Source organism: Aspergillus glaucus (assembly GCF_001890805.1).
Source record: "Aspergillus glaucus CBS 516.65 unplaced genomic scaffold ASPGLscaffold_14, whole genome shotgun sequence".
NCBI lineage: Eukaryota > Fungi > Ascomycota > Eurotiomycetes > Eurotiales > Aspergillaceae > Aspergillus > Aspergillus glaucus.
The window spans coordinates 708,297-734,444 of record NW_019170466.1 but is presented as its reverse complement, the minus strand read 5'-3'; the positions used below and the strand labels follow the sequence as shown (position 1 = coordinate 734,444).

The 26,148-nt window shown below is 49.3% G+C and overlaps 11 protein-coding genes across 11 annotated transcripts; 7 read left to right on the top strand and 4 right to left on the bottom strand.

Moving 5' to 3' along the window:
- Positions 1 to 358: 358 nt before the first annotated feature.
- On the bottom strand, positions 359 to 2,289 carry ASPGLDRAFT_36998 (gamma-glutamyltransferase family protein; the record flags this gene model as incomplete). The annotated part of the gene is made up of 3 exons (XM_022544764.1): positions 359 to 1,645; positions 1,704 to 2,075; positions 2,125 to 2,289. The coding sequence occupies 3 exons, from the start codon at positions 2,287 to 2,289 to the stop codon at positions 359 to 361; spliced, it is 1,824 nt and encodes a 607-aa protein (XP_022399585.1).
- Positions 2,290 to 2,719: 430 nt separating this feature from the next.
- ASPGLDRAFT_49011 (threonine--tRNA ligase THS1) lies at positions 2,720 to 5,488 on the bottom strand. Its single transcript, XM_022547015.1, has 5 exons — positions 4,864 to 5,488; positions 4,529 to 4,793; positions 3,892 to 4,467; positions 3,169 to 3,838; positions 2,720 to 3,113 (listed from the first exon to the last, which is right to left on the bottom strand). The coding sequence occupies exons 1-5, from the start codon at positions 5,382 to 5,384 to the stop codon at positions 2,959 to 2,961; spliced, it is 2,187 nt and encodes a 728-aa protein (XP_022399584.1). The 5' UTR covers positions 5,385 to 5,488; the 3' UTR covers positions 2,720 to 2,958.
- A 144-nt stretch (positions 5,489 to 5,632) lies between these two features.
- On the top strand, positions 5,633 to 6,559 carry ASPGLDRAFT_67738 (H/ACA ribonucleoprotein complex subunit GAR1/NAF1; the record flags this gene model as incomplete). Its single annotated transcript, XM_022549185.1, has 5 exons — positions 5,633 to 5,708; positions 5,778 to 5,825; positions 5,885 to 5,985; positions 6,048 to 6,193; positions 6,253 to 6,559. The coding sequence occupies 5 exons, from the start codon at positions 5,633 to 5,635 to the stop codon at positions 6,557 to 6,559; spliced, it is 678 nt and encodes a 225-aa protein (XP_022399583.1).
- Positions 6,560 to 6,892: 333 nt separating this feature from the next.
- ASPGLDRAFT_49010 (CDP-diacylglycerol-serine O-phosphatidyltransferase) lies at positions 6,893 to 8,430 on the top strand. The gene is made up of 6 exons (XM_022547014.1): positions 6,893 to 7,085; positions 7,137 to 7,194; positions 7,262 to 7,299; positions 7,361 to 7,372; positions 7,435 to 7,616; positions 7,684 to 8,430. The coding sequence occupies exons 1-6, from the start codon at positions 7,034 to 7,036 to the stop codon at positions 8,050 to 8,052; spliced, it is 711 nt and encodes a 236-aa protein (XP_022399582.1). The 5' UTR covers positions 6,893 to 7,033; the 3' UTR covers positions 8,053 to 8,430.
- Positions 8,431 to 11,129: 2,699 nt separating this feature from the next.
- On the top strand, positions 11,130 to 11,994 carry ASPGLDRAFT_129747 (WSC domain-containing protein; the record flags this gene model as incomplete). The annotated part of the gene is made up of 2 exons (XM_022540915.1): positions 11,130 to 11,439; positions 11,498 to 11,994. The coding sequence occupies 2 exons, from the start codon at positions 11,130 to 11,132 to the stop codon at positions 11,992 to 11,994; spliced, it is 807 nt and encodes a 268-aa protein (XP_022399581.1).
- Positions 11,995 to 13,414: 1,420 nt separating this feature from the next.
- On the bottom strand, positions 13,415 to 14,383 carry ASPGLDRAFT_67735 (uncharacterized protein; the record flags this gene model as incomplete). Its single annotated transcript, XM_022549184.1, has 2 exons — positions 13,415 to 13,873; positions 13,904 to 14,383. The coding sequence occupies 2 exons, from the start codon at positions 14,381 to 14,383 to the stop codon at positions 13,415 to 13,417; spliced, it is 939 nt and encodes a 312-aa protein (XP_022399580.1).
- A 2,480-nt stretch (positions 14,384 to 16,863) lies between these two features.
- ASPGLDRAFT_83460 (uncharacterized protein) lies at positions 16,864 to 18,379 on the top strand. Its single transcript, XM_022550219.1, has 4 exons — positions 16,864 to 17,273; positions 17,328 to 17,435; positions 17,492 to 18,065; positions 18,127 to 18,379. Exons 1-4 carry the CDS (start codon positions 17,122 to 17,124, stop codon positions 18,214 to 18,216), a joined length of 924 nt encoding a protein of 307 aa, XP_022399579.1. The 5' UTR covers positions 16,864 to 17,121; the 3' UTR covers positions 18,217 to 18,379.
- A 244-nt stretch (positions 18,380 to 18,623) lies between these two features.
- On the top strand, positions 18,624 to 19,286 carry ASPGLDRAFT_59269 (uncharacterized protein). The gene is made up of 2 exons (XM_022548370.1): positions 18,624 to 19,091; positions 19,130 to 19,286. Exons 1-2 carry the CDS (start codon positions 18,725 to 18,727, stop codon positions 19,261 to 19,263), a joined length of 501 nt encoding a protein of 166 aa, XP_022399578.1. The 5' UTR covers positions 18,624 to 18,724; the 3' UTR covers positions 19,264 to 19,286.
- A 398-nt stretch (positions 19,287 to 19,684) lies between these two features.
- Positions 19,685 to 21,236, top strand: ASPGLDRAFT_174569 (uncharacterized protein). Its single transcript, XM_022542825.1, has 3 exons — positions 19,685 to 20,016; positions 20,092 to 20,410; positions 20,468 to 21,236. The coding sequence occupies exons 1-3, from the start codon at positions 19,772 to 19,774 to the stop codon at positions 21,170 to 21,172; spliced, it is 1,269 nt and encodes a 422-aa protein (XP_022399577.1). The 5' UTR covers positions 19,685 to 19,771; the 3' UTR covers positions 21,173 to 21,236.
- A 357-nt stretch (positions 21,237 to 21,593) lies between these two features.
- Positions 21,594 to 23,659, top strand: mpkA (mitogen-activated serine/threonine-protein kinase SLT2). The gene is made up of 5 exons (XM_022547013.1): positions 21,594 to 21,940; positions 22,038 to 22,170; positions 22,237 to 22,303; positions 22,361 to 22,675; positions 22,729 to 23,659. The coding sequence occupies exons 1-5, from the start codon at positions 21,828 to 21,830 to the stop codon at positions 23,364 to 23,366; spliced, it is 1,266 nt and encodes a 421-aa protein (XP_022399576.1). The 5' UTR covers positions 21,594 to 21,827; the 3' UTR covers positions 23,367 to 23,659.
- A 233-nt stretch (positions 23,660 to 23,892) lies between these two features.
- On the bottom strand, positions 23,893 to 26,116 carry ASPGLDRAFT_129300 (uncharacterized protein; the record flags this gene model as incomplete). Its single annotated transcript, XM_022540880.1, has 2 exons — positions 23,893 to 25,796; positions 25,924 to 26,116. 2 exons carry the CDS (start codon positions 26,114 to 26,116, stop codon positions 23,893 to 23,895), a joined length of 2,097 nt encoding a protein of 698 aa, XP_022399575.1.
- Positions 26,117 to 26,148: the final 32 nt, after the last annotated feature.

Sequence of the window (26,148 nt, the reverse complement as noted above, 5' to 3'; positions counted from 1 at the left end):
TGAGACTCCTCAGCCTCCGCGGCCGTCGAAATTGAGACAGATTCTTAAGGCTACTGTTGTGGTTTGTTGATTTGCTTCGGTTTTGTATTCTTTTTATTTTTTTTTTTTTTTTTTTTTTTTTTCTATTTCTGTGTGAACATTTATTTTACTTTTTAATACGTTTTGGCTTCTTTTGTTGGCGAGTTGTTGGGTTTCTGATTTTGATGACTGATGTACGCTATGATGTTATGTATTAGTGGGAGGTTTAAAATTCTTTTGACAATGAAATTGGATTCTTGGGCTACACTGGTTGCATTGGAAGGACTGTTCCCTTTCCAGATCTTTAGATCCGACTCCTGCAGGAACCATAAAAAGCCGATTATACCACAGGAATAGCCATCCCATCACCTCTCGGATCACTACCAGCACTATACACCAGAACTCCATCATCATGGTGACACCGAATAATCTGTCCCCTCCCGAACATCCCCCTCTTCCACCCCTCCAACACCTGGATCTTATGCCCCATCTTCTTCAGACCCTCAACAGCCTCCGCACTAACCCCTTCCTCAACGAAAACGGTCCGATCCATATCCTTCCCAGGCTCCGGAGACGTAGCCGCGAGACAGATGCGTGGTGCATCCAATGCCGCCTGCGGGTGGTATTTGAATGCTAACATGTTCAGTAGGACTTGCACGTGGCCCTGGGGCTGCATGAACCCGCCCATCACGCCGTATACGGAGTGCAGGGAGCCATCTGTGGAGTTCGTAATCATGGCGGGGATGATAGTGTGGTAGGGTCTCTTGCGGGGAGCCAGGGCGTTAGGGTGCCCAGCTGTAAGCGAGAAATTGCATCCGCGGTTCTGTAGGGTAAATCCACAGCCTTGGGGGATGATTCCGGTTCCAAAACCGGCGTAGTTGCTGTTGATGAAGGAGATGCCGTTGCCATCCTTGTCGGTTACGGCGAAGTACACCGTGTCGCAGTGGTTGTGTGCTGGGCTGCCGTGGTCGAGGACATTGGATGCTTGATCTGGGTTGAAAAGTTTGGCGCGTTCAGCCAGGTAGGGCTGCGAAATGAGTTCGTTTGTTGGAACCTTTTCGACATCCGGGTCTGTAACCCACCAGGATGAGTCTGCGAAGGCGATACGGAGACTTTCAATCACGGCATGCAGGTATTCGGCCGAGTTGTGCTGGTCCTCGGTGAATTGTGGGATTTTGTGTGTGCGTTCGAGTTCTTCGAGGATTCCCAGTGCCATCAAGGCGACGATACCCTGTCCGTTAGGGGGATGCTCCCAGATCTCGACACCGTGGTGTTTGCCGTCATCAGTGCCGGTGCGTTGGTTCTCCACAATATTCTGGCCGCTGAATTTAAGCGAAATAGCGTCTGTTGCTTGAGTGCCGGTTTGCGCGTGGTGCTTAAGGTCATCAAGAGAGATGTAGCCGCCAAGATCTTGGACTACCTTGACGATCGCCTCTGCAATCTGGCCCTCGTAGAAGCCCTTTTTGCCTTCTGCTGCTAGAGAGCGGAAGGTCTGAGCTAGGGTCGGGTTCTTCAGGATATCTCCGGGCAGGGGACTCCTAACACCGTCTTTGCCGTTGGGATCTGTCTTCAGCATTTCCCGAAAGTTCGGCGATGCATTGCGGAGCAGATTCTCGCTTTCTTGCCACTGTTTCCCAGTCAATCTTCTTCCAATTGAATAGCCATGAACATGGAAAGAAACTCACAAACGTAGAAGCCAACTCCGAAACCGGAAACCCCTCCTCTCCCAGCTCAATAGCCGGCTTCAAAATCTCCTCCAACGACAACTTACCACTTCCAAACCTCTCAACCGTATCAACCCACCCCGCCGCAGCACCGGGGACAGTCACCGCCAGAGCACTAGACATGGGAATACAGCCACCCTGGTTCTCAGGCGCAATATTCAAGTCACTCCGGACCTTCTCGATGCTCGCATTGCCGGCATAGCGACCAGAACCATTAAGAGAACTGATCTTCTTGGTTTTGGAATCGTAGTATAGACAGAACATGTCACCGCCAATGCCGGTGGAGCTTGGTTCCGTGATGTTTAGTGCTGCTGCTACGGCTACGGCGGCGTCCTTGATGTTGTTAGTATGTATAGATCGGGGCAAGATGCAATGGACATACAGCAGCATTTCCACCCTCCTTCAGAATCCTCTGTCCAGCAGCCGCGGCTAGAGGTTGCGTGCACGAGACAATACCTTTGGTACTATGGACGGTACTTCTCCGGCTGGAGAACGGGACGAAGTCCCCGTTGAGTTTGGAGTAGACTGCTTTTGAATTGAGTGGCATTTTGATAGTTTTTCTGTCTGTCAATGGGATCTCTTGGGGATTAAAATAACGGGAGAGAAGAAGATTGGAGAAGAAATGTTGATGACTGGGGGTGGGTTAGTCGTTATCAGCCTTACCCCGCTGGAGGGACCCTCTACTTTCCCTCGGGAAGACGGAGATATATCCATCTCCGAACCTACTCTGTATGCCGTGATAATACCCTAAATTAGAAAATCCCCGACTTCACAAATAGCTGTCAGTTTGTTAAACGAGGTACTAGGTTTTCCCAATTTGGACATGATGACGTGAAGCTGTCTACACTCGGCCGACATGGCGACGTACTTGTTTCGGCTACGCCCTCTGGTAACATCACGCGCCCTGCGGACCTCTCCGATACTGAGTCTGGGGCTAGCATAAACTCTGACATATGGTCTTTGCGTTGCTTTCATATGCGCCGAGGTAGTATGCTGGCACTTCAACAGAGCGTCCTATTATTACGATTAGAACCAAGAATACATGTGTCAAGCAAATGCATATATCATTCTTCATCTCTTCGTTCAACTTTCCCGATTTTTGTTCATTCATAACAGACGGTGAATCAATAATCACATCATTCATAGGTTAAGCAACATGAATTACTGGTTGGCCGTAAGATAGCGGTCCCAACCACGCTAGCCCTGCTCAGCCCCTTTACAGAGCGTTCACCAACCGGCGCTCCTTCCGCAGGGCACGGAGCTTGGTGCGTGCTTCTTCAAGAGGAATCATAACACCCTGTTTCTGAGTGGCCGGGTCATCACGGTTACGGATGTTGACGGAGCGAGACTCCTTCTCTTGGGCGCCGACAACTGTTGACAATGTTAGAAATAAACCAAATCTGCAATGATCGATGAGAAAACTTACCAAAAATGAAGTTGTACTGAGCCAATTGTCCAGTACGGATCTTCTTCTGCATGGTGTTACCGCTGATGTCAATATCGGCATTCAGCTTGTCTTCACGCAAGAGTTGCTGCAGCTCCTCGACATAGTCGTTCACGGCAGGCATGACGGGGACAATGAGAATCTGGCGAGGGCTGATCCAGAAGGGCCACTTGCCACCATAATGCTCGATCAAGATACCCAGGAATCGTTCGAAGGAACCAATAATGGCACGGTGGATGACAACGGGACGGGCACGGCCGGGACCAGGCTCATTGGACTTAGTCTCGCCCTCCTGCTTCGACTCTTCAGCACCAGCTTGGGCCTTCTCGTGAGACATGTACTCGAGCTTGAAGTTAATCGGTGCTTGGTAGTCCAGCTGGATGGTGGCACACTGGAACTCTCTCTTCAGGGCATCGGCGATGGTGATATCGATCTTCGGTCCATAGAAAGCGCCGTCACCTTCGTCGATGGTCCAGTCGGTGCCCTTAAAGTTCGACATGGCCTTCTTCAACTGCTCCTCGGCGTAGTTCCAGGTCTCGATCTCACCCAGATATTTCTCCGGACGGGTAGAGAGCTTCAGCTTGAAGGTGAAACCGAACAGGCCGTAGATGGATTGCAGGAAATCGAAAAGTCCTTCAATTTCTGAAGTGATCTACATATTGTTAGCATTGATCTCCGCGCATGGGAGTAGAACTTGATTCGTACCTGATCCTGTCTACAGAAAATGTGAGTATCGTCCTGCTGGAACTTACGGACACGAGTAAGACCACTCAAAGCACCCGAAGCCTCATTACGGTGCAAAACACCAAAGTCTGCGATTCTCAGCGGAAGCTCTCTGTAACTGCGCTCCCGGTGTCCGAAGAGCACAAAGTGTCCAGGGCAGTTCATAGGCTTGAGAGCCCACTCCCTCTTCTCAACATCGAGCTTGAACATGTCGTCCTTATAGTGGGCCCAGTGACCGGATGTCTTCCAGACACCGACATCGTACATGTTCGGGGTCTGGACCTCCTGGTAGCCACGCTTACGGTATTCCGATCGCAGGAGAGACTGAAGGGCATTGAAAATCTTGGTCCCGTTGGGCAGAAGGAAGGGGCAACCCGGGGAGACTTCGTCGAAGAAGAACAGCTCCTGTTCCTTGCCGATTCTGACGTGGTTACGTTTCTCTGCCTCCTCAAGGAACTTCATGTGCTCATGAAATCGCTGCTTGTCGGGGAAGGCGACACCACGGATACGTTGCAAGGAGTCATTGGCCTGGTCACCAAGGAAATATGCGGAAGAGTTCTAACCAGGGTGTTAGCGGGGCGCATCCACATAATAACTTCCGGGCCTTCCAATTAATTACCTGCATGATCTTGAAGTTCTTTATCTTGCCGGTGCTCTGAATGTGAGGACCCCTGCACAGGTCAACAAGAGTACCACACCTGTACACGGTACTCTTTTCACCCGTCACCAGCTTGTCGATGTAGTGCAGCTTATATTTGCTGTACGCAAACATCTTCCTAAGATCCTCCTTTGAAACCTCCAGCCGATCGAAACTCTGCTTTTCTTTCATGATCCGGTTCGACTTGGTCTCGAGAGGGGACCAGTCACTCTGGGTGACGACACGGCTATTTTGGACGTCAGTCACTGCAACGCAGACAAAATGGCGTATTATAGGCTGATTTATTGACAACATACCCGTCCGGCATAGCCATATCATAGAAGAAACCCTGGGGTGTAGGCGGTCCATGCGAAAGAAGACACCCGTACTGGCATTCGCAAGCCTCACCCAAGCAGTGTGCGCTAGAATGCCAGAACACCTCTCTACCCTCTGGGTCATCAAACGGAACGTAGGCAACTGTGCAATCGCGTTCCAAAACCCGGCCCAAGTCGTAGAGCTCTCCATCAACCTTTCCGATCACAGCACTGGCGCCCAACTCTTTCGGAAGATCCTTGAGGAGCTTAGCGGGGGTGGTCTCCCAAGCTTTGGCCGTAACGGTAGAGGAGGTTCCATTGCCAAGGTCGACGGTAATGTTGATATCCGGGTGCAGCTTGTTCTTGGTCTCCTCGAGGTGTTTCTGCCACAGTTCTTCGAAGAAGTTGTTTCGCTCGACGATGAAATCGGGGAGGGCATCGGTGTTCGACTGCTTCGCATCCGCCTTAGCGGGCTTGGCCTCCGCGGGCCTCACGGGCAGATCCTTCGAGCCTTCAGCAGTCATCTCTGTAGCCACGGTTTCGGGGAGTACCAATCTGGGAGAGAGAAAATGAAGCGTATAGAGGGGTGACTCAATCGCGGGCGTTGCGATGCAAATCAAATCCACAATGAGGGACGGAAGGCGGTGAGTCACGTGGGATCAAACTGCCCTGGCGGCTAGCGACACTTTACCGTTTCTAGCCTTCCACCCAACGAAAACTTCTCCGACACCCGTTCTATCCAATTCAATCGCATATACCAACTCAATTCATTATGTCTTTTCGCGGAGGGGGCCGTGGTGGCTTCGCCACTGGTGCTAATCGAGGAGGATCTTACGGTGGTCGCGGTGGTGAGCAAAAAATTCATGATTTGAAGTCGCGGGAGTCGAACTCGGGCTAACGAAATTTTCGTCGGACAGGTCGCGGAGGCTTCCAGCCGTCGTTCGGTCCGCCCGCGCAGGTTCTGGGTAATTATTATACTGTTCTTAATTGGTTTGAAATATTACAGAGGCTGATAAATGAGCAGAGATGGGAAGCTTCATGCACGCGTCTGAAGGCGAGCTCGTTTGCGAATCGATCAACCCCAAGATTCCCTACTTCAACGCCCCCATCTACCTCGAGAACAAGGTCCGAAACCACCGAACAAGAATCTAATATAAGCGATCATTAAGGCTAATGCGATTTAATAGACTCCTATTGGAAAGGTCGACGAGATCCTAGGCCCCATCAACCAGGTGTACTTTACCGTCAAGCCTCAGGAGGGCATTGTCGCAACCTCTTTCAAGGCTGGTGACAAGGTTTTCATCGGCGGTGACAAGCTCTTGCCTCTGGAGAAGTACGTTGCATTCTCTCTTCGATTTTTCACAAGTTGTTGTTGCTAATAAGTCTTCTTAGGTTCCTTCCCAAGCCCAAGCCCCCACCGGGTACGGACCCCAACCCTTCAATTCGTTTTACACTTTCAACTAACATAATTCTAGGTGCCGCGAAGCCGAAGAGGGTTACCAAGCCTGGTGCTCGTGGTGGTGGAATGAGGGGTGGACGTGGTGCTCCCCGCGGTGGCAGAGGCGGCGCTCCCCGTGGACGCGGAGGTTTCGGGGGTGGTTTTGGAGGTGGTTTCGGGGGTAGGGGAGGTGCCCCCCGTGGTGGAGGTTTCTCGAGAGGCGGCGGCCGTGGTCGCGGAGCCCCTCGTGGCCGATTCTAGGCAGTCTCTGTCATATCTACTGCTACTGTCTTATTACGGCGTTTGGGGAAATTGGGAGCTCTTGCAGGAAACTTTTTGTCCTTTTGTGCATATTAGGAAAAGTGTTGGTTGCTTCTGTGTCAAAGCTGTAGAACATACTGGCCATTAGTGTACGCAGTGTCAATCTATAATGGTGCTTCTATCTGAAAAAATTAAGGGAAAAAAAAAAAAAAGGCTTGCAACAACTATTTTCCGTAACTGCGGCTAGTGTATGTGGCGCAGTCAGCCATGACCCCCCGGCAATGACGTGGGTATCCGCCAGCCGTAGAATCTGTGCGTCTTGTCAACACTCACTTCACGCCAACAACTTCCCGCCATTTTATCACTGCATCTCCACCGGAGTCCACCTCAATTCCAGGATTCTTTTTCACCTTTTATTTTTGTTGCTCATCTTACCTCTGTGTCTATCTGAGCATGTCTCGCAGAACAACAGCAATGTCGTCGAGCAATTCTTCGAATAGCGGTAACCCGACCTCGGGTGATGGTGGTAGGCATCCGGATTTTCTGCTGGATGGTAACGGCAACTAATGATTTGCAGGCCAGGAAAAGCAGAAGATGCTGCTATCAGCGGAAACAGGACATTTTAGCATGATCAGGTTAGATCTTTTGGGTTCTGCTACTGAGCGCTTAGCTGGGTTTGCTGATCCGGCGTTCAATTGACAGGGCCCTGCATCTCGCTGATTTGGTTACTGAGCTCAATGGTAAATACACTGGATGATATCGCTTATACCTTTTGCCTACATTTGCTAACAATTGTGCTAGGCTTCTGTGGAGGCAAGTCCTATTCGAGTGGATCCCCCTATATTTACGTGCGTCGCTGACCGTTTCGCGAACAGTCATGTCTGTTTTCTCGTCCATGCGATACTGTTTAGGAGAGCCGACTGATTACGGCAACATTTGGGCCGCTCTTGCTTTCATGCCTTTTGGATTGTTTTTTGACTTCATGGATGGAAAGATTGCAAGGTGGAGGAAGAGGTCGTCTTTGATGGGACAGGAGCTTGACTCGTTGGCTGATCTGGTATAATCCTCTTTCTGCGCTGGTCCCCATTTCGTTGGCTAACTTCTTGTTCCTTTCGTCGTCCTAGATCTCCTTTGGCCTTGCACCCGCTGCCGCAGCATTCGCACTCGGAGCTCGCACTCCGGCCGACCACTTGCTCCTGACTTTCTTTGTGCTTTGCGGGTTGACACGCTTGGCTCGGTTCAACGTGACCGTCGCAGTGCTGCCCAAGGACAAGACTGGCAAGTCGAAGTATTTCGAAGGCACACCGATTCCGACGACGCTGTCTATCGCTTCGCTTATGGCATACTGGGTTTCGCAGGGTTGGGTACTCGAGGATCTTCCCTTGGGTGTTGTTGCGCAGGGCACGCCCTTCGAGTTCCATCCTATTGTGTTGCTTTTTGTCGTGCATGGTTGCATGATGGTCAGCAAGACAATACACATTCCCAAGCCATAATTGGTTGGGATGCTTGCCCGGTTCAGATTCTCCCGTTGTCGGCTGGAAGATGTTGAATTATACAGAAGGGAACCTGAACACGAAAGGATACAAAAAGTGGACACGACAAATCTATATTGGAAATAACGCAATTTATGGAATACATTGAATGCATCAACTGCATCGTTGCATCAACTGCATATATACGAAGAGATGATTACATCGGAGCTCATGAACGACCGAGTAGAGACCGCACGTTTGGTAACACAATTCATTTCTAGCCCATGTGGTCCTATGAATAGCAGCGCCGAGATGACTTTCAACTACTGGTTCGGATACTGATTGATTGTATATATAAAAGTACATTCACGTATCAATACATCTATCACTCGTTTGGATTCAAATGTTGTAATTCCAAGAGCAGTCGAAGTCCTCCAGTACCTGGTACTCGGTACGGATAGCGTTTTCCGTGGTTGGTTCTTTTGCTTTTACCCGAGTCATGTTGGACAAAGGAAAAAGAAAAGAAAAGAAAAAATACCTCTGTTCTCCCCATCCACAACGATAGTCTTCAGTAGAGAACAAGTATGGAGTACAGATAATGTGGGACAGAGCACAGAGCTGTGGCGTACGGCGTCTCCTGACCCCAAAACAGAAAAAGGGTGAAAAAAGAAAACTCAACTAAGACCAAGATAACAATACTAATTAACGATTGCCAAATGTTTCTGTTTGATTCTGCATACAAAATCCCCAAATATAGAAGAAGCCGGGGGCTAGTCTCTTCTTTTTTTGGGCGGGTGGAGTGTAGAAGACCGAAGATCGACTGTGCGAGTCAGGGTCCAGACCGGACGGGGACTTCAGTGGAATTCTAGGCTTGCTTTTGGTGGCCTTATTTTGTTCTTTCTTTGTAGTACAAACAAGTGTATTCCGTACTATTGGAGTGATGCAGAGAGTGCGAGTATGAGTATTGTGTTCTGATGGATGTAAAAAGTACGGATGATGCTGAGTCGCTGACGAAAGTACAAAGTACAGTACACGTATACAGAGTTGTAGCCTGAGACATGCATGCAGTTGGGATTAAGCTTAAAGGATTCCGTCAAAGGATTGGATTGATAGATTGCTTGTATGGGGAGCATGCCGGGGTAATGTTGGAATGGAATGTACTTGTCAGGGTCGAGGGTTTGTAATACGATATGATCAATAGAACGTTCACTGTCTGTATAGAGCACTCCGGACTACTCAGATGTTCTGGACATTTTTAATTGAAGAGACAGCATAAATCGTCATCATTGTGCATAAATGCAATCAATGCCTGAGGCTGCATTTGCCATCGGAATCTTTTCCACCTCCTCGGACGGCAAGCGAAATTGCAATTGGCGCTGAACCGTTGTTTGTCGCCAGGAACAAGGCCATTTACGCTTTTGATTTGTTGCAGAGTTTGAAATCTTTGGATATCGTCTACACAACCCGCTGGAAAGAAAGATCTCTTTTTGTCAAGCTTACAACAAGTCTTACAACAGTGCACTTGTACCTGAGCAGACCCATAAATCCACCCTTATTGGCCAAATAATTACACCATCGTACTGATAATACCGAAACCTGTAAAACACCTCGGAAGCTACCGCAGTGAACCCATGGATAGAAAACAAAGCAACCAAAGCAATATATGTATCCAGCGGTAGGAGTATTTATCCATTGGGTTATGATTTCTTTTAGGACGAGGACAAATGGACGTTGGACAAAAAGCAAGGCGCTTTTGGTCGGGGATTGATTGGTTAATACCGGGAGATCCGGATAGCAGGGATCAACTGTGGCCGTTTGAAGTGACACTGATGAGTTGTTTGTTTGCAATTGTTAGTTGTATGCTGACTATATTCCAGAGTATGGCATACTTATACTTGTATTCGAGTTTATCCTTTGGTAATCCCTTAAGGACATAGTTAGCAGAGTGATGCTTAGTTAGTAAATGAGGAAGTTATGTAGCTTACTCATCAGACATTGTGCAGATACTCGTCATCAATCCTTCCCCTCTTTTTTTATTTATCGAGTGCCGCCCTGGCGTGTCACACCAGTGCCCCCATCATTACCTATCCAGGTATAGTTTAGCAGCCCGCGTGCCCCCAAGCAGCAAGGATCGCCTTTACACTTTTCCCCCTGGGCCGTCCATGCATCGATGACTAATCCCGTATCGTAACCGTCCGTACCACAATTCTCTCCCTTCTGGGTCAGGGTCAGTTGTCCCGGTTGGTAAATTACGGTAACCAACCCGGGCGGGCATCCAGGGCGAGAAAGAGATTCCCTTCATTTCCCCTGCTTCCTCGTTCTCTCCCTCCCTCTCTCTCTTTCCCCTTCCAGTCTCTCTTTCTGCTCTTTTTCTCTCTCTTCTCTTTTGCTTTCGCTCTTTTCCCTCCCTTCCTTGGATTTTCCTTTTCTTGTGTTTTCCTTTCCCTGTCGGTCGAAAATCATTCTTCGACTTACTCATACTCGCTCTCACATATACGCACACATTCGCTTTGCCGCGCCAAATAGGGAGTCTCTCCAACCTCCTGTCACCCTCTCTATCGCCAATAGTAGGGTTTCTCTCCTCCCTATTGTTCCCTCTTTATCAACTACTCGTCCTCAGCACGAGGTATCCGTTGTCCATTTTGTTTTTTTTTTTTTTTTCGACTCTGCCTGCACATTTAGGGTGATCGGTCATCCTATTTCTTCGGGATTTAGGGGGAAGCTTTTGAAACAACCGTCCTAAAAGTCTGTCCCCGCCAAAGGGACCCGGACCCTTCCTCCCTTTCATCGCTACCACCTATCATCACCGAATCGTTCCTCTCTCTCCTATCGCTGTTCATCGACTTAATCCCGTTGCCGACGAGTCGACATCCCTAATCGCCCTTACAACGCGGTTCCCCGTTGAGGAATCCACCGTTAGCACGACACAAGGTCCGAAGGGTTACGCGGGTCGTCCCTGGTCCTTTTATTGGCGGCCAATATACAAATCAACATTAACAACTCCCCTACGCGTGGTATCCGGATTAACTCCCAGCCACCGTTGATATCGATTCGATCTGTCCTAACAAACCGATTCGATTGTATATACATCCTGCAAGATGAGGTTCTCCACGATACGCTCCGCTTTCCTCACTTCGACGCTCTTCTTCGCCGCCAGTGTCCCTGTGATGGCAGCGGATTCGTCCTCCAAGGGTTGCTACAGTGATGCGACGCCGTTGAAGGATCAAGGACCTTACACCTTCCAGAGTTCAGGATACTGTAAAACACAGTGCACAAAGAAGAACAAGGCCGTGTATGCGCTATACCAAGGTTCGAACTGTTTATGTGGAGATGAAATCCCGGCATCGTCGAAGAAGGTTTCCGATGATGAGTGCGACGTCTCTTGCAACGGGTATCCTTCTGATAAGTGTATGTGCCCATCATATGAAACGCATAGTACATGTCAACTGACCCTGCTCGATTCTAGGTGGTGGTGATAGCGCCTATGCTGTTTATCTGACCGGCGAAAGTGACGATGTCAAGACCTATGGATCATCCAGTTCCACTGATAGTAGCTCATCGACTTCAACCGATGGTACTGTTGAGACCTCTGGAGGACACACCGTCACGGCGACCGCTGCAAGCGAGACGGGTTCAACTGATGAAACTTCAAAGGACTCGGGCCCCAACACAGCAGCCATCGCGGCAGGTGTGGTGGTAGGTGTTGTCGGATTCTGTGCCTTGGTGGGTGCAGGCTTCTTCCTCTGGCGCTTCCGGAAGCGCAAGGGTATGCAGAACGAATACTCCCGCAATGCGCGCATTGACAACTTTGGCAAGCCCAAGTCCACAAGTTCCATGTCGGACTCGAGGTTCGACGGTGACTTTTTGGCCCAAAGACGCCAGAGCAACGGCAGCATTGATGACGATCAGGACTTTTCGCGTCGGATTCTAAAGGTAAACAGTCGAATCGATTTCACGAGATAAAGGATTAAGACTAACTTTTGACAGGTGACGAATCCCGACCGATCATAAGTCTGACTATTCGTTTTCAACATTATGACGGCTGTCTGCGCCTTTATTTTTTTCTATAAAAAGCACCACGAACCGTACATGTCACTTTCTATTCGAATCCTCACCTTCGCTTGTCCCGATATTTTCTTTCCTTTCATTTTCCTTAATTTGACAACCACTTTATGAGAGCATCATCTACTTCCATCGGATCATTCAGCGCGGCGTTATGATATGTCACTGTACGATACATTCGAGATCAGGCTGTACTCGAAACTATCCCGGATTGCATATTCTCCATGCCTATCATCAAAGCGAACACGGCAGTTGACATGCGTGGCTCTAGGGGCTCAAAGGGCCCTTGCGTCCCACCCGGACATTCGAGGCCACACTAATTAATGACATATCAAAACTGCTTGCTGTATAGATAACGGGAGGGTTCAACAATCTTGCCATTTCTATTTTCTGGGAGGCATGTTAGGGGTCTTGTATTGTGAAATGGCGTTTAATTTTGGTCGAATATTTGTGTATTTTTTTTTTTTTTTTTTTTCCTGTGAACAGAATTATTACCCTTTGTTTATTATCAAGCCGGTTATTGATTCCCTTTTCTTGTGTTGTCACTTCTAGTAAAGCAGATTATTAGCTGCCAGAGGGATTGTATTTAGGTGAATAGGTCTGCAGCAATATGAGAATATCTGGTACTGATCGAATGCATTTGAACGTTATCCAGATAAAATTACTAGAGCCGTCGGCAGAATCAATTTGACTTGTGCTGAGCGAATAGCTAGCGATATATATATATTACCGAATGTCCATGCCACGAGATTCAACGGACATGGACCACTTTCAAGTCATCCTATACCGCGAGAGCGCAGATGCGATGAATATGCATGAAATAGCAGACTTAGCGAGTATGAATGGGGTGGTTTTGTCCGGTGAAGGTTAGGGTCGACCATGATTCACGGACTACGGGGTTTGGTAATAGCATATCTTGGACAAGTGTCGACGAAGTTCAACTTGTGGCAATGGCCCTGAGAGATGAGATGGTATCTAGAGAGGTTAGAGGAGGCTAGAGCTCTGTTTATGTTCCAATGCAATTGCATCTGGACATGCAGACTATATAATTTGAGACCTGAATGCACTCACTGTACGCAGTACATATTAAAGATCGAGGCTCATTTCAGCTCATGAGGTTGACGCCATCCGGGGCTGGATGTGTAGGTACCACACCGCTGATTGCAACACAGACGGAGAGAAAGTGAGGAGGATCTACAGCGTGTAGGGAAGATAAAGATGCGTCAGGTGTACGGGTTACTGTACAAAGACTTGTTGCTTCCATGTGGGAGAAATGCATGCACTTCATTCCGCCATCCAATTTCAGACATCTGATGATGGGCTATTGAGAGATTGATGTGGCTGCAGCATGGTCCCGAAAGAAGTTGGCAACACGAAGAAACGACTCCTTGGGTGCCCAGGGAGGCATGGCCTTTGACCTCTCGTCCCGATCCGGGAATGTCTTGACCAATGAATAACTCGTCATATCTAGGTCCTTTGTCCCCTCACCCGTCGACATGCATGGGAATGAAAAGACATAGGCAAATACTGCGTGGGCGTCCGCATTTGCAAGGAGATCAAGCTGCGTACCCAGATAATCCGCCTGCCCCCGCTCGCTACGGGTCGGAACGACGCCGTCTTCGAAAATGCCGCTGCCGTCTGGATTCGTGCCTTTTAGAAGCATGAAGCCGCCGTCACCACGTTCAGCTGATCCCTCGTAGGCGCAGCATCCGACTTCCATTATGACGAGGGGTTTGTCGAATTTGTGACACTGGAGGCCTGCGACATATTGCTCTTTTGTCTTGCCTCAGCGGCGGTAGTCGATGCCGACGATGTCGAAGATGCTCCAGTCGACGATTTCCCAGGTCCCAGCTGAATATGTCAACGGTCCGGCGAATTTGGTGCAGATCGCTTCAGCGAAAGACTGTAAGATTTCGTTTAGTTTTGTCGACTTCTCACGTACGGTCTCGGGGATATCCTCCAGCGTATAGCCGCCAGGGAGCTGAGCGCCAAACCACGCTCCGCGCTCATTGAACGAGTCATCCGGAAAGACCCCTTTGCTGAAGATCTTGTACTCGCAGCCAGCAACGAAGACTATATCGACACCTTCGTTCCTGAGCTGCTCGGCTGCCTGCGCGGCCTCTTCGAAATAAGCGCGCGTCTCGTCGACGTCTGCATTTATCTTCCATGGGTTAAAGAACACCGTAAGTCCCATTGCATGAGCAGCACGTGCAGCGGTTGCGAGTCGCTGGACTTCCTCACTCTCGACTCGCACAGCGTTGGCGTGCAAATCTTTGGCGATTACGTGCATATCGTGTTCCACGAGGGCGAGATCGAAGGGTTCGACTGAAAGCCCTTGGTCGTTGAACTCAGTCCGACATCGTAGACAACTCCGCGATAATTCATGGTTGATTTATGGTCAAAGTCTAGATTTTGCGCATGTGTTGTAGGAGGAAAACCTGCCGAATTACCCGGGACTTGTAAATCCCGCGATATACATAGATGACCCATATTCAATGCACATGGAAGAGCATAGTCCAAATGCACTGATGGATAATTGGAAGTTATGCAATGCATGATATCATCCCCGGTCTGATTTGGCCCGTAACAATCTGTGCCTGAAACAAACGCATAAACGATGTTGTAAACGACCTTCTATTACTGGCGTTGTATCACACTCTGGTATGGGAGTCAGCAAGAGGGCATGGCCACAATGAGAAGCATATACCTGCATAGGGCCGTATAGAGTGCTCACTAATCTGGGGGCCAAAGGATACTATTTTTGGATGCTCCTTCGAGCTCAGCTGTTGAGCAAAGGATGTTGGAGAATGTCGCGATTGATCGACTCCTGATGCATTTTGCGGATCTACCCCATGATCATACCCCCGGAGAGCCTGTAGCAGAACTGCCACTGTTCGCAGCCTCAGTCAGCCAAGGCGGATTTTCCAGTTACCGGTTTGCTGGAGGCGCAGCAGTAGCTACTATCCATGGTTAAGGTTGTGGGTGCTCGTTTCAAAGATGGAGTTTCAGATATGCAGATTCTGACTTCATCTCATGTCAGATCTGTCAAGAATGCTTGGTATGACAAGATGTATATGTCCGTGTCTTGTATGTAGCTGTAGTGGGCGACCGGCCCCGTTCCTGCGGCAGTTGCTCTCCGGAATTCGGGGATTTATTCCTTCCGAGATTGTTCGGTGTTCCCTAGAACTTCTCGGAGAATCGTATTTTACTCCGTAAACATACCTTAAGTACCGTATGCATTTCCTCTGTTGGGTTGGATTGATGTCCCAACCAGGATTGTCGCTACCGCACGCAGAGTATTCTGGAGAACCCGGACATCTGTCAGGCTGACAGCCCAAACTATAGTGGACCCATGTGACCCACCTATACACTTCCTGTTCGAGCCTCACACGTGATAGAACCATAGCATACCAGAACTCTAGAAATGCATATGACAGGGTAGTTCGTCCTGCATGATGTAGTATCTATTTTTATATCGAGTTTATTTTGCCATCTTGTTCCTGGATATAAATCTGACAGGAAGTAAAATCATGAAACGGCATTTTGGGGCCATTTAGAGTGGCAGAGCTTGAATCCATTCGGGCTTGGTTCGGCACTCCACAGGGCTGACTTGGGTTTTTATGTGTTTACTTTTTGCTATGTGTCCGGTGAAGTGTTGCTGCATACGGTGGATATGGAATCCACTATGCAGTTCAACGAACATGTACCACAGAATATCAGATGAAACTTGTACCATAGAACGAAGAGAAGACAATGCTATGTATATACAATTGATATACCTGCACTCCGTAACCTTGTATAATAATAATATGTTTCTTTAGTCACTGCATAGTACCAAGTACAATCCCAGTTCGTATTCAACGCAGGGTCTCCATACTAGCCCTGATCTGGATTAGCGCAGGGCGGAGTGGACCGCCTAACCAAGATAGGGTTTGGGCTGGCTGCGGCAATGCCAGAGCATCCTGATTACCCCGTTGGGTAAATTGTGATCGTTACCAACAATTAGACACTGTTCGGTATCTCTTTGTTGTCTCTGTGAGGTGTCCGATTTAATGTCTCCTTAATTTCTACGCCCAAATGTACTGTATAGATAATATCCGAGATACTACTCCGTGGTAGGTACAGAGTACTTCTACCCAATCTACAAGTAAACTTCCGAGTGGATTCGCGTGGGCCGTCAAGGCTTATTCAATGCATTTGATCGGATCCAATAGCTTCGCCTCTGTACCAAGATTTTCTAATGTTTACACTGACTGCTTGAATGTTAAATCCTTTGCACAGCGTCAAAAATAGATAATATCAGTCTACCTGGCCAATCAGCCCCGTGCAAGAACCAACACGAATTAAGCAGTGTTGTTACAAGCCGTAAATACGCGATACTAGCGCGTCTCTTCCGGGTTCCTGATTGGGTCAATTAAAATGTAAATTCACCACGGTCCACTCAATGAGGCTCAATTGTGGGGGTCCCCTCCATAGTCCAACAATCTGCGCATTATTTTCTTCTTATTTACTTGATTATCTTCCCTCTGTTCACTTCTTTTTGACATACAAGCATAGCCCCCGTTGAGTGGAGGATCATCCTGCAAACCCGATCCTTAGGGTTTACCGACATTCTCCCTACATCCGTGCGTTCTCACTTGTTGACATCAGGATCAGGAACCGGGACTGCCTCGCATGGCAGACTGTCTTGCTCTAGTTCTCCATTTTTTATATATTTTTTTTTTTGATCTCACACACCTTATTCAGTTTACTGCCACTCTTGCAGCCGTTTCACGTATCGTGTTTTGCCTTGCTGCAGATGCGAGGCACACTCAACGTCTGATTCTATTCCTCCACCTTCATCCACAGCCGTCGACTTCCGGAAAAGGAAATCGGTTGTGGGCGAATTCCTTCAGGGGCCAGAAGTATATCATCCTCCTTCTCGCCCGTTCATCTGCCTGTATTTTCAGCAGATTAACAAGACAACATCACAACTATCTACGTCCTCTTCGATACAATTCAAACTCAATCACCACAACTTCTATCACCATGCGTCGGACCAGTGCTACCTTGGAAGTTCCCCTTCCTATCACCTACACTCCCACCACCCACCGCATCAGCAAAGCAAAGAAGGGAAAGCGTGTGCATGCTTGCCAGTACCCTGGCTGTGACAAGGTGTTTACCAGAGCCGAACATCGGAGGTATGCTTCTTTTACCACGGTCCAGCTGTCGATGACATACTAAACGTCTACCAGACGCCATGAGCTGAACCACAACCCCGAGGCCCTTTTCCGGTGTACGTACCCTGAGTGCCAGAGAGAATTCCACCGCCAGGACTTGCTTAACCGTCACATTGAACGACAGTATGTTCTGTCTCTTTCGCGCCCTCGGTGGTAGAATGGTACTAACGGCCCTTTAGTGAGCTCGACGCACAGATGGAAAATGCAGCACGTTGGAAGCAAACCCAGCTTCCCGTCGCACCCCAACCTTATCCTCCGAAGAACCTCATGCCTACACCCTTCGACTCCAACATGTTCTTGCCTACACCACAACAGTCGACCTCCACTTCTATGTCCATCGATTCCCTCGTCACCCCCGAAATCCGCCTAGACCTTACTAACGACCAGTCCTTCAACTGGGATGGTCTCGACTTCCCTTTGTACCCTCAGCAGCCTTCTCTGCTCCAGAGCCCCATGCCAGAGGCGATCGACGACAACTCCTCTTTCTATTCGTACCCCGAGTCTTGCGCTTCTCCCTCCTCATCTGGGGGTGCTACATTCCTTTCTTCTCGCCCGAGCTCCTCGCTCTCCTCGACACCGGCTACAATGATGGACTCATACCCGGAAACTTACCCAGAACCCATTCTCGACTGCGGGTTGACTTCCTCGCCATTGCAGCTGCAGGCGGACTTGCCGCCCTTGGATTTCTCGGGTGTCGATATGTCGTGGTCGGATATTGAGCCTCTTTCGCTCGATGGGGATCTTGCGTCTCATGTAAGACACTCATTCCAACAATTTTAATATGAAGGACACGAAGCTGACTTGCTCGAATTAGCCCCTACAATACAATGCCGCCCCTACATGGGCCCTGTCCCAAGAGAAATGCGATCCGCAGCAATACGCCGCGAAGTCATTCTTCTTCTAGGTGTCTCAGTGACACTAGTATATATATTTCCTTTGTTTGTTTCTTTTGTTCATTTCTTTGTCTGATATAAAACGACGAGATGACCCTGGAGAGTCTCTCCATTGATGCTGGCATGGTTATGGTTATGGAGTTTTGGTTTTCTTTCCTTTGTATTTACATATACCCATTTTGAATTTGATGTTATTGAACTATGATCGAGTTGTTCTATGTTTGTAGTCTCAATACTGGGTTCTCTACTATGATCTCGCTGATTTCCATCCGCGCCTCTAGCAGCACGGAAGGCTATACTAAACCACAGACGCAATGAGCCTCGAAACACCAGAAAATGGTGTGTATGAGTAGATAGTGGTCCTGGAGTCTCTGACCCAAACCCTAAACTTCAATGTTGAAGCCTAAGTAATCCGGCGGCCTGATGAGATCAGGATGATCCCTCAACATGGTGTCGATAGATTCTTCCGTCTACGACTCCTGAACTCGAGCATATTCATCTCAGACGAATTTCAGCACAATGAGCAAGCCTTCACTCCTCAGGGGTACATGGCAGGAATGGCGTTACTTAGAGAAAAATCCACAGTTCCAGGAACTAGTCGAGGTATGCCTTTCAGAGCATCAGGCATTCGCAAACAAGGCAAAAATCATCCTTGTCATGCCACCAAATATGACCCAAGATATACTTGGTTTGACATCCCTCGAGACCAAGCTGGAAGAAACCGGCAACTCACAACTCGCCCAAGTTGTACGCTGGCTTATATTCTGGGAACAAGAGGATGACTGGAAAGCGCAGATCGAAGAATTGGCTCAGTGTTTCGTTGTGGCGGATATCAAAGCACGCTGGACTGTTCACAGAGAGATATATGTCCAGGAGGAAACCCAAAGTTTATGCACGGCACGTCACTGCTGATGGATGAAAAAGAGTATGTGCTGGACACAGAGAAGCCCCAGCTGAACAAATACAAAGAAGAACTTCAGCGTCTCGATGACCAGTACTGGGACAATTGCCGACTTCGCTGGACGTTGGAGGGGAAATACACCCCCGGGATGTGTTAAACGAGCCTTGAAAGCATACAGAAGTGATCCGAAGTGGACGATCAGGCAGAGTACAAAGATGTTGAGAAATTTCCGTTTGACATTGTCACCGACAACGACGACGAGGAAGCGTATTCTGCGCGGATTTTCCGTGCTTACATTTGGGAACTGAGTTTTGTTGATGAATTGAATTTGATTGGAACCTTCCACTAATATACAGCTTATTCATAGGTATTCGACGCACATGTTGGGTGGTTTGCTCGAGAAAAGAATAAGAGAAGATACAAATCAATGCTACCTCTCCGCTTTCAGTAAATCATAGAGTATACTCGGAGACGATGTTTACTGTGTACGGCCAATATGTACTAACTAGATCTCCGCTCCGAAGACGGAAGTGACCGCTCCCCGCTTCTTCCATTTCATATCTCTTCTTCGTGCATCACGACCATGATCTGCAGCTCTTGCTTATAGTGATTCAATTCCTTGATTTGCCTTGTTCTAGTTTTGCCTGCTTGTTCATGGCAAGAAAATGGTAGTATTTGTCGATTTGGACGATGATGCTTTCAGCAACCAGCATCATCTTCCCGGAGGCCCCGAAGATGTCTTGCTCCAGAGCTATCTCACCAGGCCTGAAAAGGCATCATTAATACCACCTTCGAAGCGGATGAGCAGCTCTACTACAGATGAAAGCTCCGTCGATTCATCCGATGACCATCTTTCAACGGACCGGTGTTCCAACCAAACTACCTTTTCAGCTGCCTTGAGCTGCTATCCGTATGGATCACTACTACTGATAGCTTGTCTTCGTACTTCAGGTGTGAGCGCTAACTTTGGATAATCGATTACCAGGATTGTCGAAGAGTTGGCTCGATGCGTGGATCTGAATACGCTGCATGCCCTCTCGCAGACCTGTCGCCAATTCCATACGAACCTAACGCCGTACCGACAACAACTCACCAAGCGGACCCTGCGTTGCGAGAATGAGTACATTGAGACCTTATCAGATATGCTAAATAGCGGTGCTGCTATTCCGGACAGCGTCAAATCTGTTATCCAGCTTCTTAGCCAGGGTACCGGACAATCTGGGAGAATGACTCGAGGGAAGATTAGCAAATGTGCAAGAGATATGGTTGGCGAGTGTCGGAGGTGCTCTAAGGTTATCTGCAGGGTTAGATGCCCTGAACCTTTATTTGGCTGCTGCGGTATACTGACAGTGTCACCTTAGAATTGCACGATTAAAACCCCGACAAACGCCATGCTCAAGAACCGTATTCGTCGACTATGCACCACTTGTCGCACTGTTCCAATTTCCGAGCACATAGCATGCTCTTCCGTATCACCAAACATTCATTCGCAAGAAACAGTTTCGCCATTTGACCCCTCAAGCTTCACCGCACCGGCATTCATGCGCACACCATGCGTATGTGAGGACGCCGTCTGGCTATGCTACCAATGTGGACATACCATCCGCAGAGAAGATACCACCTATCGCCGGGTATGGGCCTGGCGTACCCGGTACAGTACTCATCTGGGCGGGTTAGGAACGGGAATTGGTGAAGGTTGTCAGGGTGTCAAGTGCGGTCGAGGGGAGAGCTGCCTGGCGGCCCAGGAAATTGAACTTGAGGTGGTCAGCGAGGCAGATGATGACCCGGATGGGCTACATAACCACGGGCTTCTACAGCATGCCGGTGATAATACCATATCGACACCAGACGACGAAGAGCGGGGTTACTTCCGCCAGGAGATTGTTGGAATCGGAGGGAGGTTCAAGCAGAAGGTCAAGAAAAGGGTTGTGGTGGGAGCTTGTGTTCCTGAGTATGAGGATGAGCGTGATACTGGACGATATCTGATTCGAGAAGAGGAGGGTAAGCACCGGGGTTGGTGTGGGTGGTGTTGGAGAGTGATTCCAGCTAAGAATGAGACTATATAGATAACTATAACGCATGATAGATTGATAGACTGTATATATAATCCAATCACTTTCATTTACTACGTTTACATATTACTGGCGACTTTGAAGCGCTCATCTTTTGATTCGAACCGGGTCCTCAGCGCAACACAGAACAAATGATTCCATTGAAGACGGAATACGTCTAGTCTACACAGACCAGCCCTTTACTCTGCCATGGAACCATCTGACACTGAATACATTCAGATACAGCGAGACCTTCGCTAAGGAAGACATACACCGGCGTTCTGTATTGTCGTCGTTTGTTGAGCAAGTTGTGTCTGGTCATAGATAGTGTATATGGTAGCCAGAAAAGACTACTATCTCTAATAAAAGAAGTCTTTTGTATTCTTTCAGGTCCCTTATTTTGTGTGTTGACTGATTGTTGATTCGCCCCGCTCCACCCGGGCAATCACTGCGGGGCTGGACACCAACTGAGTGTCAACGCTGTCAAATCACTCTTTGCTTGTCTCACTCCCACCTCCTTTTCATTCTTTCCCTCCCCCTCCTACTACTATAATCCAGCTCTGCCCGAGTACCATTTCTCCCTGCGAGAACCCATTCCTGCGCTCACTGCCGATTAAAGCCCTCGCCCCCGTCTTTGAACCCGAGCGCACTCTCAGTCCAAACCGGCGCCATGGCTGATTTACAAGGTCGCAAGATCTACAAGGTCTTCAATCAGGACTTTATTGTCGGCGACAGATACCATGTGACCAAGGAGCTGGGTCAGGGCGCATACGGTATTGTCTGGTAGGTGTCCTGTGGAAGCCGGTACTTCTGTCTGGCTGTTTCGCGCGCTTGCATTCAATTATTAAAAGAACAATGCTGATGAGACCCTCGCTCCTAGTGCCGCAAACGATAATGTCACGGGTGATGGCGTCGCCATCAAGAAAGTTACCAACGTGTTCAGCAAGAAGATCTTGGCCAAGCGCGCCCTGAGAGAAATTAAGCTGTTGCAGCACTTCCGCGGCCACCGTAACGTACGTTTCCGATATTATACCAATGTCTTTGGATACTCCGGCAAGGTGCAATGCTGACAGCGACAGATTACTTGTCTGTATGATATGGACATTCCTCGCCCGGATAACTTCAATGAAACATATCTGTACGAAGGTGGGGTTGCCCCTCCCCTTTAACTATCCGTCACAACGCTGACCCTCCCCCCTCTAGAATTGATGGAGTGTGATTTGGCCGCTATCATTCGTTCCGGACAGCCCTTGACCGATGCGCATTTTCAATCTTTCGTCTACCAAATCCTCTGCGGTCTGAAGTACATCCATTCGGCGAACGTCCTGCACCGTGACTTGAAGCCCGGTAACTTGCTGGTCAATGCGGATTGTGAACTTAAGATTTGTGACTTTGGTCTCGCGCGTGGTTTCTCGATCGATCCCGAGGAGAATGCTGGTTACATGACTGAATATGTCGCGACAAGATGGTACCGTGCTCCGGAGATTATGTTGAGCTTCCAGAGCTACACCAAAGCCAGTAGGTTTCATTGCCCGATCTCACTGTTTCAACAGTGATACTAACCCCAACAGTTGACGTGTGGTCCGTCGGCTGTATCCTCGCCGAACTCCTCGGCGGCCGCCCCTTCTTCAAGGGCCGCGACTACGTCGACCAACTCAACCAAATCTTGCACTACCTGGGCACCCCCAACGAAGAAACCCTGGGCCGCATCGGCTCCCCCCGCGCCCAGGAATACGTCCGAAACCTCCCCTTCATGCCCAAGATCCCCTTCGACCGCCTCTTCCCCAACGCCAACCCCGACGCCCTCGACCTCCTCGACCGCATGCTCGCCTTCGACCCCACCTCGCGTATCTCCGTCGAGCAGGCCCTCGAGCACCCCTACCTGCACATCTGGCACGATGCCTCCGACGAACCCGCCTGCCCCACGACCTTCGACTTTCACTTCGAAGTCGTCGAGGACGTCGCTCAGATGCGCAAGATGATCTACGAGGAAGTCGTCAACTTCCGCGCTGCCGTGAGGCAACAATCTCAGGCTCACGCTGCCGCCGTCGCCGCGCAGCAGCAACAACTCGGCAACGTCCCGATCCCCGAGGGCCAGCATGGCGGCTGGAAGCACGAGGAGCCTAAGCCGCAGGAGGCTGCTGGGGGTGGGGGTGCTAGTGATCTCGAGGCGTCGCTAGCGCGGGGAATGGATGCCCATCATCGTTGATTTGTTTTTGGAGCTTGTTGGAATATTATTCTGGGGTCGCGGGGCGAGTTCCAGGATGTTCATCTCATATGAATTCGATTGTTTTCTACTTTTCATTTCTTCAATATGCCGCATTTTTGCCATCTATGAATAGAAAACGTTTTTTGTAGTCTTTTTCTATATCGCTGTCTGTGTATGCAAGCGCTGTTGCTTCTAGGGCATGGTACATATACATCTGCATGAAAAGTACTTGCCTCACTGTCCTTGGTGAACTATTTGTTGATAGAGAGTATAGAAAACATCTTATTACCAGGTCTATGTGGTATCTCAATAATCTGCCGGTAAAGGATAAACAAAGTGACTAGGCTGTATATTCCAGAAATGCAAATAAATACAAAAGACAGACATCGCTCGTAAATCATAAGATCGTACAACTCCAGCTTCAAAACAAGACAAATGAAGAAACAAAATCTCGAAGCTCGTATGCAGCGCAAAAGACCAAACCAAGAGAAATAGAAAACCAATAACCAACACCCCCGGTATATAATCAATAATAATACCCCCTCCACCAAACCCCCATACAAGCCGCAACTACCAAATCCAACATCTTAATCCCTTCATCCTCAACCACCAATTTCCCCAACTTAGCACTCTTCCCCCGCATCCCTCCACCAGCACGCTCACGAGCAAGCGAGAAATCTAAACGATCGGGATCATCGCTGCTTTTGCTGGCTGTGCTGGCGGTGGAGGGTTTGCGGGTTAGGCCTACGTTTCCTAGGGCGTTGTTGGTGGTGTGGGCACGGGGACGGTTGGGGTTGAGGATTTGGGCGAGGGAGGCGCGTTTGGAGGTTGGGTTTGTGGTTGTTGGTTGGAGTGGTGGGGGTTGTTGTTCTGGGGGGTTGTTGCCGGGGACGGTGGATAAGGGTTGGTCGTTGGGGTCGGCATGGGGATTGGCAAAGGTTGATGTTTGGCTGAGCTGCCAAGGGGAGAGATGGGTAGGATTAGGTTGGTGATGGAGATGACCGGGTTGGAAGGGTGTGTTGAAGCGGATTTCGGCGACTGTCATGGCTGGACTAGTGCCCACTGTCTGCGCGGAAGTCGAGGAGAAACCGGCAGGAGCCTGGAGAGGAATCATGTGTTTGCATTTCAGACTGCGGCCATTCACGCTCGTTGAGAATGTGCAGACACCATTCCAGGGCGAGTTGAAGGTGTAGTAGCCGCTCTTGAGCTTGGATAGACTTCCGTTTTGCGGCTTTGGTGGCGGACTGCCGGGACCGGTGCTGTCAATGGAGCCACGTGGTGCGGATTGTTGGTCGATTGAGCCTCGTCCTTCGTCTTGTAATGGTCTTGAGACGCATAACTTGCGACGGAACCTCTTTGGGCCGGCTGGTTCTTGTGAGCTGTTATCGTTGGGGGTGTCATTATGCGGAACAGGTCCATGCGATTCAGCTTGTTGCTGAAGGGCTTGGAGTGCGGAAAACGATGGACCATTCATCTTGTCTGTATTCAACCCCAGACTTGCAAGAGATATCGGCTCATCCTGCGCAAGGAAACGGTTGTATCCAGGCGTCGATATCTCTAGATCCATCACACCTTCATCCAATCGCTGAGTCGAGATCGTCGCTACATTCCACTGCGTTCCATGCGTAGGATCTCGTCGAATGAGTGTAATATGAAAACCAGAACTGGGATCCGGAGACCTGCTGTCGTGCGATCTCCGACTAGGCGAAAGCCCTGGACTTCTCCGCGGTGATTCACGCGATGAAGGTGGCCGTAGCTCCGTCCGTCTGGAGTCCAAGCTGTGTCGATTGTTCGATAACGCTTCCTTCCAGTTCTCAAGCCCTGGTCTGTTCACATATCCTGCCATTGCACTCCACCGGTTATTCCTCTTGGCCGGGTGACCGTTCTCCGTGGTCTCCAAGGGCTCTTCATTCGGAATAGTAGGAAGTGGTCGCTGTGGTATAGGACTCCGTATCGTAGGTTTCCGCTTTATAGTCGGTTTCCGTTCCAGAAACTGTACTCGGTGGCCTGCTTCTTTTGGAGGTTCGGTGTCTGGCACGCTCTCCGCGAAGGGAGTGGGAGGCGACACTTGAAGCTGATGCTCAGGGACGGCTGGGGGAATATTCTCCTGTGAGGGCAAAGATGGTGGAGAAGAGGTAGTATTCGAATTCGCATCCGCGTTACTAGTACCAGCAGTAGGAGCACCACCAGGAACCGGCTTCCGTCGTACATTATTCAATCGCGCAAACTCCTGCTGCATTGGACCGGACTCTGCTTCATCACCAAACATCTCCCTGCGCAAAATGGCCTCTTCTTCCCGTTCCTCTTCCACCTCATGTAGCAAGGCCTCATCCTCCGGGGTCGCGACATGCAGGTAATAAAGGGAGGCATTGATAGCCTCTGCGGAAACGCTATCTTTGGTGGGTGGCTTGAGAGGGGAAAGGAACACGTCTATGCATCAAGAAAAAGCAAACATTAGCCATCTGTGTATCTTATCCTCAAGATCAAAGAGAAAAACAAAAGTATCCCATGAACATGCGGGGCAAACATGTGCTTTGCATTTGCGACAATGACCTACCTTTACTTCCCGGAACCCTCACGATATACAACTCCAACGGATCTAGCTTCTTCTGCGTGGGATTCCGTGGGTATGATGGAGGATTCGACGCGATGCCCGTAATCGACGACAGCGAACGAGCTTCGACGGGTCCCTGAGCCATGCCATGGTTCGGCGGCGCGGAGGACGAAATGGAACCCCCGTCCACCGCCATTTATTCCAGAAAGAGTGTGAAAGAACGTCGGA